Raw genomic sequence first — 13,040 nt, 5'->3', positions numbered from 1 at the left:
CTGAGCCCAGTTTACCCAGTAAAAGCCCTGTGAGTGCTTATTAAGGCTCGACTCCCGCTTATATTCACTGCATTGACCTGAGCCTGACTGAAATATAGATTAAGATGCTCTCACCCTGGTTGCATTGTACAGGTGTAACCCAAATGTCTCCTAATCGTCACTTTATCCTGATGGCATTCTTTGAAAACATACTCATCCTTCCTGTGCAGCACCAAAGAACATTTAACCCTCTCTTACACAAATTACTGAGACACCTCCCTCTGAGTGAACGCACAGCGAAGCCGGCAGAAGCAAGAAGAAGAAAGTCACAGCTGAGGAGGGAATGAAGCGGAGCATGGGATGGAGACGAGACTGCTTATTAAGTTTAAAATGAGAGAAAATCAGCCTGAAAGGATGGAGAGGAAGAAGAAAAGGGAACAGGAGAGGAAACAGGAGAGGAAACAGGTGAGGACAAGGACACAGTGAAGAAATACGACGGCGCACGCAAATGTACAGAAACAGGAAGATAATCTTCAGAATAAAAGGAAAAATTTATAATAACGCCGCCGCCGTGATGTCGGACGTTTGGTGAAAACTACAATCATCTCCACAAATGTCAAAATCAGGCAGAGAAAGACAGCATTTGTCCTGAATTACAGTAATTGTTCTGTTTGCTGTCTGTGAATGTCAGCGGTGCTTCTTCACACCTGGGAATAATAGTCAGTTACTGTGTGTGTGTGTTCGAGCTAGCACAGAGGTTATTGTGCGCCCTCTGCATGTCAGCGAGATAAACTTGAATTTGATGGCTTATTTTTCACGAGGCAAACTGGCGTGTAAACTGAGAGGCGGGGAAGCGGCTCGGCTTTCGTACACGATTCATACGTGAGAAAAAACGACAGCTCCATGAGGCTTTTAACTGCGAGTAGTTTGAACGTGAGCAGCGGCCTTTGTGAGCCGCGTCCTGGTGAACTTTTACTGTGATCTGACGTCCATAAACCAGAAAGCCCAGAGATTGTCGCGTGTCTGCGTCCCCTTGTTGTCCACAAGCTGTCCTTTGGCATCACTGGTGCTGTGGATGTGGCGGTAGCGGCCACTGAGATGTAACGGACACGTTTAACAGGCACATGTGGTCCTCAGGGGGAGGTTGGAGGGCCAAATGCTGCCTTCTGATCATAAGTTTTTCCTTTGCTTGTTACTTCCAGTTCTAATCACTGGTTAGGTTTACGTACCAAAGACAAAATAAATGTAAACTTCATTTATCTCAAGGATGGGAAACTCTTCGGGAACGGCTTGTTTGGGGTCAGGCGCTGAGGCTACGTTCACACGTACACGGGTATTTTTGAAAACTGAGATTTTCCATTTTCATTTTTTAAAAGAAGTTTCGAAAAAATATCTCCGTCCACATGTAAACGCCAAAATCAAACGCTGTCAAGGACATGCCAAATCCTAACCGTGTAGAAGTCCAATCAGAAGTCCAGATGCCTGGGAGGGAACGCGCAAACAGGTACAAGTTTTTGTTGTTCTGCAAAGGCAGCGAATTTTGTGGAGCTTCTCAAGTGTCTTCATCATTTCAGACGTTAAGAACTAAAGACAGTATTTTAGTGGCTCTGTTAGCCTGAACACTTTACGTTAGTCTGAGTAATAATCATAACTCACAGACTCACAACTTAGGAACAGACAAAGTACGTACACATACATACATTTAATGTAAATCGCCAGGGTCGGGTTAGACCTCTGAGGGTTATGGAAAGATGATGGTGTGGGTGAGTATATGCCTATTAACAACAGTAACCTTGACGACATGGGAGTGACTGTTGCATCATAACCCATCATGATGCCAAAGGACACCTTAATGCATAAATTAGCCACACCAGAGGTTTGACAGAGCAGGGCTGAGCGACTCCCCGGGGCTCACAATAGGCTGGCATGTCCTTGCCTCGAGGTATGTGGAGTACATGGGTCAATCAAAAGATCTCAATATTTAAAGTCCTGCACGTGACTGTAAAGTAAGAACTTTAGTTTCTCAGTAGTAGATATTCTGAGTTTGTCCACAGAGTCGACACTAACTGTGGTTTTCTGCAACAACAATAACAAAACTCGAGGTCGTTTGGGAGAAGGATGATGAAGATGGAGCTAGTGAACAAGGGGAAAAGGAGACGGCCCACGGGAGGTGTGTGGCGAGAGAGGACATGCAGGTGTTTGACCCGACAGAGAAAGAGTCAGAGGACAGGACGTGATGGAAACAGATGGTCTGTGATGTCCTCGTGGTTGTTCTGGGTCATCAGCGAGTCTCTGGTAGTGAACTCTGTCTAAAAGTTTGTGTCCTCATTTAACATTAAGCTGATGTTTGGATGCTGGAAGCTGATCTGACAGCTCTGGTACACTCGGTGCGTGTGCACAGTATTTGAGTGGGCGGCTGAATTTTATGAATGCGCTCATGAATTTATGGATGTGCATCAGTGATTTGTGCAGCAGAAAAAAGTTTCAACACCACAAGTTAAGACAGGACGTGTGCGTGTATTCGCCCGGGTCGCCATCACAAAACAGGACGTACGACAAGTGGAGAGAAGAGTTTGACCGAGGAGGTCTAGAAGACAGGAAACTGATTTTGCTTCTCATCACATTTCTCTTTTTCACTTAACTGAATAATTTGCACCCATAATTACTCATCCCATCAGATTAATAATTAGCCCCTTTGAATTACTGCTTCATACCCTCAGACATTTTAATTCATTCTCTGAAGCATTCATTCATTCAGCACTCTCATTATGGAGCCTTTGATGAGCGAAACACATCTATGTGAATCTTCATGTTTGAAACACATCTCTGTGGTATTTTTGCCGTTGTGTGATGAAGGTCTTTGTGTCCTCCGGAGGACAAAAGGCTGAGGACAGATGGAGCCATGTGAAAGGAAAAAAATGGAGACAAATTCCTCAGAATAAATTAAACACTGACCACACAAACTGTTTGAAAACACAAATTCCTAAATTATAATGACTTATCCAAAGTGTTCCTCCACACAGAACCTGGACTCCAGTGGATTTTTCAGTGTTTATTCCCACTATTGTTGTTTTTAAAGTATCCTAACAGGGAAAAGTGCATTACATGTTGCAGAGGTACCACTTTGCATCAACTCAGGTCTAAGGCTACGCTCCCACTGCAGGCGAAAGCGCATCAAATCAGATTTTTCTGACCCTGTGCGACCATCTATCCGATCATGGTGTGACAGTGTGAACGGCACAAATCCGATATTTTCCAATCCGATCTGGGTCACTCTCGTATGTGGTCCTGAATCCGACACATATCAGATGTTTTAGAAAGCTGCTGTTTGATGGTCAGGTCGCATTAAATGCGTCTTTTACGTCACTGACACAAGACAGACGCCGATTATCAGCGCCAGAGAAGACATCGCGAACGCTTCCTGGCCATCCCGTGAAACTGTTGGGAAGAGAACGTGAACATTTTATTTGTTCTGTATAATCTGCAGATTCTGACAGAAATCTGCAGCTATCCTTTGAAGCAGCGCTCCTCTAAAACAGCAACAAGGATCATTATTAGGTTATTTACATTATTATGTAAATAACAAAATAACTTAAAGCAAAAATTGGGAAACGTAAAGTCCGAAGTCTTTATATTAAGGCCATCAGTCAAACAATATAGTTTGCTCTGGGTCTAAACAGAGCGTGTTGTGTGTGACGTCTTCTTTTGCGCATGCGGCCGCTTTGAGCGTTCACACTAGAGCGCGTTTGCTGTCGCATTTTATTTGTAGTGTGAACGACCAGACAAAAAAATGGGATTTGATCAAAAAAATCTGAATTGAGCATCAAGACCTGCAGAGTGAATGTAGCCTAAGTCATCATCAGCGACCTAATCCTAACTCAAACCCATTCATGCACACTCATCGTGTGCAGGGATGTCAATTAATTCTGGTGTTTCTTTGAACTGTTCTTTTGCACAGTGGAAGGATGGTACACCATACATCTTTAATAAGTTTAAAAAACACGAGTTGGGTCCCCAATTTATTTGGGATTTTCCCTGATCCACACAGGTATGCATACAGGCTAAAACATACTCAGACACCCAGAAATATTTGGGTAAATGTCCCTTAGCAAGTTGCACCTCAGTCGGATGCTTTCGGTATCCATCACCAAGCTTCTGGCATAATCCTGCACTCTTCTTGGCAGAATTGAGTTAACTTACACTGGGTGGTTTCCTGGCAGAGACACATCCAGATAACTTTTACTTACGGTTGTTTGAACCTTGGAATATGCAAACCTTCCAAACTTGTGTAAATGTAAAGTTCTCCTTCTGCAAGCTTCACTGAGTTCCTGAGTCTTGGTCAGTCCAACGAGTGCTGTCAAACAAATCCTTTCTACAGTGCAAAGAGAGACTACCTGCTGCAGCCGGTCCTGATCACTGTGCAAAGGATTTAGGCCTTGGCCTCGTTGGGTTAAAGACATTGCAGAACCTTCAGCACCAGTTATTAAAATATTAAAGCGGGCGTTTGTATGTATATATGTGAGTCTGTGTGGATTAGAGGAAACCCCAAATACACTTGTCCACATTTATAACAGAACTCAGGGAGGCATGACTTTAAAGCTAGCACTACTTTCTGCCATAGCACAACCTTTACTGCACACTGAGCTGAATTCTTGTTACCTCCAGGTTCTGCAGGTGTCCTTCCTGCGGGTCACACAGCAGCGAGGAGATCCGGTGGTTCTGCCTCATGCAGCGGGTGCTGCTGTCCTTCAGCAACGGGAAGATCTGCCGGATCACCGTCATGCGCCCCAGTGCACTGTGGGTAAGCTCCAGGATCTCTGTGTCGCTGATTTCCTGTGGCGATGAGACGGCGGGACAAAGCGAAGGAGACGTTATTGACCTCGCTCGGTCTGTTTGTCTGCATATTAACTGCTGGAGGTTGAGTGTTTGTCTCCCGAGAGGCCGGACGAGGGTTTGGTGAGAGGCAGATGCTGATTGTGGCAGATTTCTCGAGTGTTTGTTTTTGAACCCTGCGCCCGATGAACAAAAGTATGTTTATTTCATCTGCCGTGTTAATTAACTGCAGAGAATGTGACGTTTCACGAAGAAAACCAAATGTCAGTGTCAAGCCAAACGGGAAGGACGGTGCACGCCAGCCATTTAAAAGCTTCTTTTGTGCCTAATTGCTTTGACGAGAAGAAAGCCAATTATTTTCTGTGAGGTGTAATTACAGATAGCCTTGGCCGAACTCTAAAAGCATAATTAAAAATATCTATGAAGAATATTAGCTTTATTATGTTTTATAACACCAAACATAATTACAGTCTACATCTTAAGTAAAAGCGAACGCAGCGAGGACTTGCTGCAGTTTATCTATTAGAAAAGTCCACTTTCTTCTATTTCTGTATGTACGTCGCCTTCATCCAATTAAAAGTGAACCTGTAAACAAAAGTCACGCAGACTTGTTGCTCATTTATTGCACGGGTTTGAAAACATGTCATTCTGTCAGGCCAAAGGGTTTAAAGTCAAAACAAGCTGGATTCCAGGTAATTGCAGCGATGGCATTAAGTTCAGTTTGCTGGCTGAAGCATAGCTCCTCTCCCTCCTGCTGAACACACAAAGACGTACGCGAGCCTCTGTGCTGTCTCCGTACACGGCGTTTCAAAGGTAGACAAAGCCTGAAAGCTGCTTAAACCTGCTTTCTTTCTAGTGGCCACTAGGGGGCGATTACTCCTGCTCCAAAAAACGTGAGCTGTGTGACCTATGACCTCGGTTTGGTATTCTTGGGCAAAATGAAAATCATGCTGGCATTTACAGCAAACTGGACATGTTTGTGCTCTGGACTGTGGAGATGCTCACAACTGATTAAAACTGTGGAGTTTACCGAAGTACTTTTTATGGCCTAAAGAACAACAAATTTAAAAAGGCAACATTATTACTGAGCTCCTGACACTGCTAATAAAAATCATTATTCCACGAATGTTATTTATTAACGTGCATCCTGAAGTGGAATCAGACTAGTTGAGCCAGGCGTTACAGCCGCCCTCTCTTCGTTCCTGTTTACATCCCAGTCTGGAATAATGTTCCTGAGTAGGTGTGAAGCTTCAGACGATCAGGTTCATTCACTTTGTTTACTTTCATCTCTTTTCTGTACATTTTTGTGCTGGTCTGCAAAAAGCGCTCTCAGTGAAGTCGGCAGGATGATGCTGGACGCGACGATATCGAAATTTCCCCTCAGTCTGTTTGAGCTAAATGTGATGAATAAAGTCAGATATTTGGGTCACATCATCAGGAATGATCCGCCTGATGATGACCAAGTGCGGCCCCAACAAACCAACAGTGTGCAAACTGTTGGTTTGTTGGGCAGCTTGTTTGGGGTGTGTGGAGGTGACACAAAAGTGCAGACGAAACGTTTGCGACTCGTAAAGTTCTCATGTTCCGTGCAGAACACATGAAAACTGATTTTACGGTCGGCTCTGTGGCAGATACTGAAGCAGAGACTAAGTGGAAGCTGTACAGACGCTGGTATCTGCAGCAGAGTACGAGCTCGGCTATGATGGAACCAAAAACTTTTAGGCCAAAATGAGCTCCGTTCAGATTTGACTGGTCGGTGACATCAGTGTTCATTTAGAACAGGGGTGGGGGAGTCCAGGCCCCGAGGGCTGGGGTCCTGAGCAATGTTCCCTCTAATTTTTCATGTGTCTGAGCGAACGCACAAACTCCCTGAGCGTCCCTTGGACCACTGTGAGCGACAGCAGACGTGTGCACTGTGGTCACGCCAGCATCGAATCCATCCAAGTTACATGTTTATTAAAGTAATCAAATTACAGCATTTATGTTAGACGACTTTTAATTAACTGCTTCAGCCCACTTACAATGAAAATTTAAAACAATCTTGTTGATGACCTGCAGCATGTTAACACCATTGGAAGGAAAAATAACTTCAACTCCAATTTTGAAAACACAACTTTCTATTTTTTTATTTTCTTTTATATAAAGCTGTGACTGTATTGTGAGTCTGTGGTCTGGGAGAGAGTCTGTAACTCTGTCTGCAAATACAGTAAATAATGACCAATGTTGGGCAGTTAATTATATAGTTACTTCAAAAAAAATAACTGAGTTATGCAAACAACAACATTTTTTGCAGCTGTTTACCTAAAAATGCAGCCAAGGCGTTTTTTAAACAAACACTTCAAACTATTTACAGAACAATCAGCTGTTCTGCATCACATCTGATGCCACACAAATTATTTGTGCTGCTCCAAAAATAATTTCTGTCCACTATGAGATGAAGGAGAACAACAGCCTGATACCTGCAGGCCTGACAGCAGCAGATGTATCACTGCTGTAACACCTGTAACACTCAGCAGGCGCCTCATTGTTCTGACACACAACAAAACTATTGACTACACTACACACTAACTACACAAGAATTGTTTAGTTAGGTTCAGAGGGTTGGGAAGCTCATCTTGTAACCGTAAGGTCGCCGGTTCGATCCCCCAGCTCTATCTGTCCTGGTCGTTGTGTCCTTGGGCAAGACACGCCTACTGGTGTTGCCAGAGGGGCCGATGGTGCGATGTGGCAGCCTCGCTTCTGTCAGTCTGTCCCAGGGCAGCTGTGGCTACACCTGTAGCCTCCACCAGTGTGTGAACGTGAGAGTGAATGAATAGTGGAATTGTAAAGCGCTTTGAGGGCTATATAAATGCAATCCATCATTATTATTATTAATTCTTTGGCCTATTTTGATATATAATTTTAAAACATGGCTTTTAGCTGCGACCGGGTGCTTCGTGCCACGCTTTGATGCTTGATTGATCTCTGAGTGACTGCAGGGACACAAAGAAATCCAATTCAGACCATTTGGTTGCACTTGGCACCTCTGAGGCGAGGCGCCGATGGATGCAATATTACAGGGCATGGTAATGACCTGCATTCAGGCACAAGCAGATTTAATGGGAGGGGGGTGCTGATTCTGACAGCGACTGGGAGGGAAGCTGGTGATCACGGAAAGAATCAGATAAGAGGTTTGGAGAGCAGTTATTTGGTGAAAAACACAGTGTGATGTAGCTTTCAGGAACAGGTAATGGTGCTGTGAAGAAAGATGGGATCCTGACCGAGAGCACAGGGCGCACAGCTTACTGCAGCTTATTCAGAAGCAATGAGGCTGTCGGTTAACACTTCAGATGATAGAAAACACGCCATGGCGAGCTGTTTATCATAGCCCGCCGTGAGACTGGTATTATACAACTGCTGTTAGGCGTTATTAAGCAACACAAGTTTCTACCATGAGTGCAGCTCATTACACAGCAGAAAACAAAATTGTCACACTGATGAAAAATGTGAGGGCTCTGCAGTGTGGGGATGAGCTGTGTGTGAGCAGTGCAGACATCAGCAGGTTCACGGAGAGAGCTGCTCTCATACATCCTTACATGATTACTGTGGGATATTAGCATGCTAACACGTCAGCGCCGTTTATTCAGACGGTGCCGGCTCATAAGCTTCCTCAAGGTGCTGCATGATATGAGGTTCAACATCAGAGTCGTGCAGGACAGCTTTGACCTGATGATGCACTGCAGAGAATCAACAATATTATTATGATTCATCCTCAGGAAACCATGAAGTTCATGGTAATCAGCTGATCACCAGCAGGGTCCATCCTGTGGGGAGCACGCATGACCTCACGGACGCCAAAACAGTCGGCATGTCAGAGCACTCGGGTCTTAAACCACACAGTCCAAGAGTACCTGCGCTTATGAGGAAGTGAAAATAAATAAGACTGCAGTTCCTCAAATGCCCACTTGGGGCTGACTCCAGTGTTAAAACATGTTTACAGCCTGAGACAAAAGACTTTTAGTCTTAATGGATAGTTCAGTCAGGGTCCGGGTTTTTTGACCCAACATTTTGAGTTTTATGCATTTTTCGTATTATAATGGTCTTGTTTGTATAGTTTACACTTCAGTTAGTCCTGTTGATAGTGAGTTCTGTTTCCCTGTTTAGTTCTCGTCTGCCCAGTTTCATCCCGGGTCTGTGTTGGTTATGGCGTCGTGTCTTTAGTGTTGCGAGTCTGTCAAGTCCCCTGAGTTTAAGTCTCCCTCGTCTTTAGGTTAGTGTTTACTTTTGTATCCCTTCCCCTTTGTGTTTGTACCTTTTCATCAGCCTCTAATAAACAGCTCACTTTCTTAAAATATAGTTTTGTTTCCAGGTGTCTGCATTTGGGTCCTCTTCCTCTCACCACACGGTGAGCGAGGGCACCGTGTGATTACCTGGTGTTTTCATAATGTTCAGAACATTGAGTGTAGAAAGCTGTGACTTTTCACCCTAATTTACTTTGTAGTTTGCACTTTAGTTGCTCAGGTGTAAGGCCGTGTCCAAAGTTCTTCACATGTAGCCGAGGCTAGCATCCGACGCCGGCCCCCTGATGGGCATTAATGGTGTAGTTGTGTAAAAGTTGCAAAAACAAGCACCTGAGACAAACCAGCAAAGACAAGTCGCTAATACAAGCAAAAACACACCTGGGACAATGAGCTGTTATTAGCTGGTGCTAGTTATAGCTAAGGCAACAGATATTAATCTTCTGTAAACCGGCTGATTCTCTGTTGATTCTCTGAAGTGAACTGTAGTTATAAAAGCTGTCAAAACTCTGCTGCTGGAGACTTTTAAACGTGTCAGATTGGACTAATTAAACGAATAAAACTGAGAAAATGAAATATATTTTTTAAAATTCCAATAATGAAATCTCTGTGCTCTTCGTGCTTTGACTTTGATTATTGAGGGATGAGCCCGGTGTAATAACAGACACTCAAAACTCATGGCACGCTTCAACACGAGAACTTGGAACCAGTGTCTTACCTTCAGTTTATTTGGGTAAATGCAGAGTGAATTTTGATTAAAATCACACTAAAATAAGACATTATGGAGTGTTTTTTGCAGAACTTGGGGACTAATTGGGTGCAACTTTATTAAATGTCTTGATTGTAATAAATGAGCTGAAATTAACTCACAGTTTGGAGTTCATTTGTTATGAGCATGATTAGTCTTCAGTTTGCTTTTTACCTACTAATCCACTGCTGGAAGACTTTCCCTGCTCTCATTACCTGCACTCCATCGGCCTTGGCTTCCCTTCTGTGTGTTGATGGACGGAGATAAGAGGAGGAAGAAAAGGAAAACTGTGAGAAAGAAACGGGTCTCTGATGGATTTAGCCGTCGATGCAGATGGATTGTTTAACAGTCACACCTGCAGCAGCTGTAATGTAACCTGGGGTTGCTTCATGTTCACAAAGAGTCTGATTTGCATTTCAAAGAGAAGAACGGGTGTCATTTACAGTTAGAGTCCATTTTCATCTCATCTGCACCAACTGTTTTCCATCGTGCACTGCAGGTAATTAGATTTTGTTCAACATGAACTCTTTTTTTAACACAAATGACTGTTCGGACTTACAAAGACTAGAAAAGCACCAGTGAGGAGGTGGCGAGAGCTCCTTTTGTCAGTTTGTTCTACTCTATGGTGTCAATGAGGGGTGAAAGGTCTCTGAAAGTTCCTCTGTCCTGGGGAAGTGAAGAGCTGGAGTCGGTACGCTGTTACAACAACAAATGTTGTATGTAACAGCATAATGACTTCAGTCCTTCAGTCCTGCAGTCAGCTGACACTGAAGAAGTCACCTGGATGAGTGACGAAACGTTTCTGCTGAAAACATCCAGATGAACAGAATCAAGTTTTGGGGACCTTCTACAGTTTCTTCTGAGGTATGGCAACAGCACGAAGCAGCACAACATTACACCGGATTATCTTTAAACAGCTCATTGTTGCCATTGTGTTTGGGAATATTGGGATCAGTACTCCAACATGAATTTTCCTTGCTAAACCAGCCTAGCGTTTACCATCAACATAGTCTGAGAGTGCAGTGGTCGGTACCCATGCAAGGAAGGAACTGTGGTGAACCAGCCTTCGAGCATCTGTGGGATGTGCCAGACACACAAGTCTGATCCATGGAGGACCCGACGCACAATGTACAGGACTTAAAGGACCTTCAGCGTCTAATGAAGCTGCTTTGGCATCAACACAATATCAGGCAGATCGCTTATGATATAAAATAATATTTTAAATTCACCAATAGGCTGATTTTTTGCCATATATTAGCTTCCTCTTGGTAAAGTTTGAGGAGTGGTGGGTGGTCTGGACCGGACGTAGGTATAGAGTAGATTAACTGGCTGTTAATCTCACTTTGGATCCTGTGCAAACACAAACCTGTGAGATTTCCTAACCTTTCCTCATCTTGTATCTTGTGTCTGTCAGTATCAGCTGACCAAAACAAGTAGAAAGCATTGATTGGCTCAACTTGGAGCAGTTTTTTCCCTTTATTGCCAACACAAGTCATCCAGTAGCTTACAAACCAATCTGGAGCTCATTGTTAGATACCACAGAGCCTAATTACAGCCTGTACTTTCAGCCTGTTAGTTTAGAATTTCTAATCAATTCTACTCGTAGGATTGATCGTAGGAGACTAACAGCTACACCATACAGGTTGATACCGACTCATGTTCAGTAGTTCTCCACCTGATTAGTCAGTGCTGCTGCTGCCCTGCTGTTTCCACCCGTCCACCACCCGTCATCCATCTGTGTTTTCCAGGGAGATCTTTACTCACTGCTCTCAATGTAAAATAGTAGCCAGGAGTGATGAGCTGCAAATGTTTTCTGTCAGCAGATTAGTTTATATCTGTTTTCTTCGACTAATGACTGAAAAAGCACGGGACTCTTCTTTCAGCTTCTTCTGACACATGTGAGGATTTTTATTTAGCTGATCACAGACGCTTTGTGCAGAGTTATTAATGTTCGTCGGATCAAACTCGACCGTCCGACCGCTTGGCTTCACTGCTGTGCCTCTCACTGCCAGCCCTCCCTCACTGCCGCTCTTTCCCCCTCTGGTTAATTGTTGTCCTCATCGCTCTTCACCTCTTTCTCTCATTACCGTTACACTGCCTCCCTCTACAGCTCTGTTCTCGATTCTCTCCTCCCTTCTGCTCTCTCAAAGTCTCTGTCCCTCTCCAGGTCTTTTTAATTGGCATCAGTGGTGTTGTCTGGCTGTTTGTGTTGCCAGCAGACAGAGGGTGAAAAGGCCATTCTCCTTCTGTTGACAGCATGCCTCGCTTTGTACTTTAGTGCCACCCAGCACTACGCTAACTGTGTGGTTATTTGAGCAGGGATTTCTGGCAAAGATTGCAGTACCTGGGGAAAAAAAGTGAAATTTATAGCTGAACCCTGCAGATGCAGAAGCCTTTACGGGCTGGAAACAACCTAAAGTGCTATAAAACAAACTTTTCATGGAGCCGTTTTCTGCACCAGCAGATTTTCTTGCTTTGCTCAAAATGCACAAACAGACTTTTGATAATTCACCCATCCAATCAGTGACATCAAACAGATTGTTATTGGTTGTGTTTGCGGAACCGTTCATTGTAATGCAGGTCTCTCAGTCGTGCACCCATGCATGGAAAAGCTAGATCTGGGCACGGTGATGTCACCCACAGGTTTGCAGACCGTGGTCGCTGTTTCGAATCCTTCAATTTGGTATTTTGGATCTGAGTTTGTTGAAGCCAGAAGACACTGCATCTTTGAGGGGGTGGAGTGCGAAGTTATCAGCTCATTAGTTCTAAAATATAAATAAGATAGTAGGCACAGACTTTTGGATGGTCTCTTAGTGCAATTAAAGATTCAGTGATTCATTTATGTGTCACATTAATGCTATAAAAACATTTCAAAGGGGACCAACAACACCTCCTTCATGAATCACCACCTTATGGTGGTGGAGGGGTTTGTGTGTACCAGTGACAGCAGGGGCTATGTTGTTGGAGGCCTTTGCCCCTAATAGGGTCTCCCCAGGCAAACTGATTTAAGTGCCCCCCATGAAAGAAAGTCAAAGAAAAATCAAAGGACCAGCTCATGCTGTCCAGGTCAGGATTACCAGGCCTACACTGTGGAGCCCAGCCTCAGGGAGCCCACCTCCAGGCCGGTCTTCGTCTATGAAGTGCAGCCCTTAGAGCTGGCGTGGCCGTCTGTATCCTTAGCACCAGCAGGAGGCGCTATCAGG

At 44.1% G+C, this 13,040-nt stretch overlaps 1 protein-coding gene across 2 annotated transcripts in view; it reads right to left on the bottom strand.

Annotated features, from left to right (window-relative positions):
* grid1b (glutamate receptor, ionotropic, delta 1b) overlaps positions 1-13,040 on the bottom strand; it is a 621,235-nt gene that overhangs the window by 76,960 nt on the left and 531,235 nt on the right. For both annotated transcript variants that reach the window (XM_080873797.1, XM_080873798.1), the window contains exon 6: positions 4,639-4,812. In XM_080873797.1, the coding sequence (XP_080729923.1) occupies positions 4,639-4,812 (174 nt within the window). The remainder of the gene's footprint in view (positions 1-4,638; positions 4,813-13,040) is intronic.

This window comes from Rhamphochromis sp. 'chilingali', assembly GCF_963969265.1.
Source record: "Rhamphochromis sp. 'chilingali' genome assembly, chromosome: 22".
NCBI classification, from domain to species: domain Eukaryota; kingdom Metazoa; phylum Chordata; class Actinopteri; order Cichliformes; family Cichlidae; genus Rhamphochromis; species Rhamphochromis sp. 'chilingali'.
The sequence above is the reverse complement of the archived record's forward strand: the minus strand, read 5'-3'. Positions and strand labels throughout refer to the sequence as shown.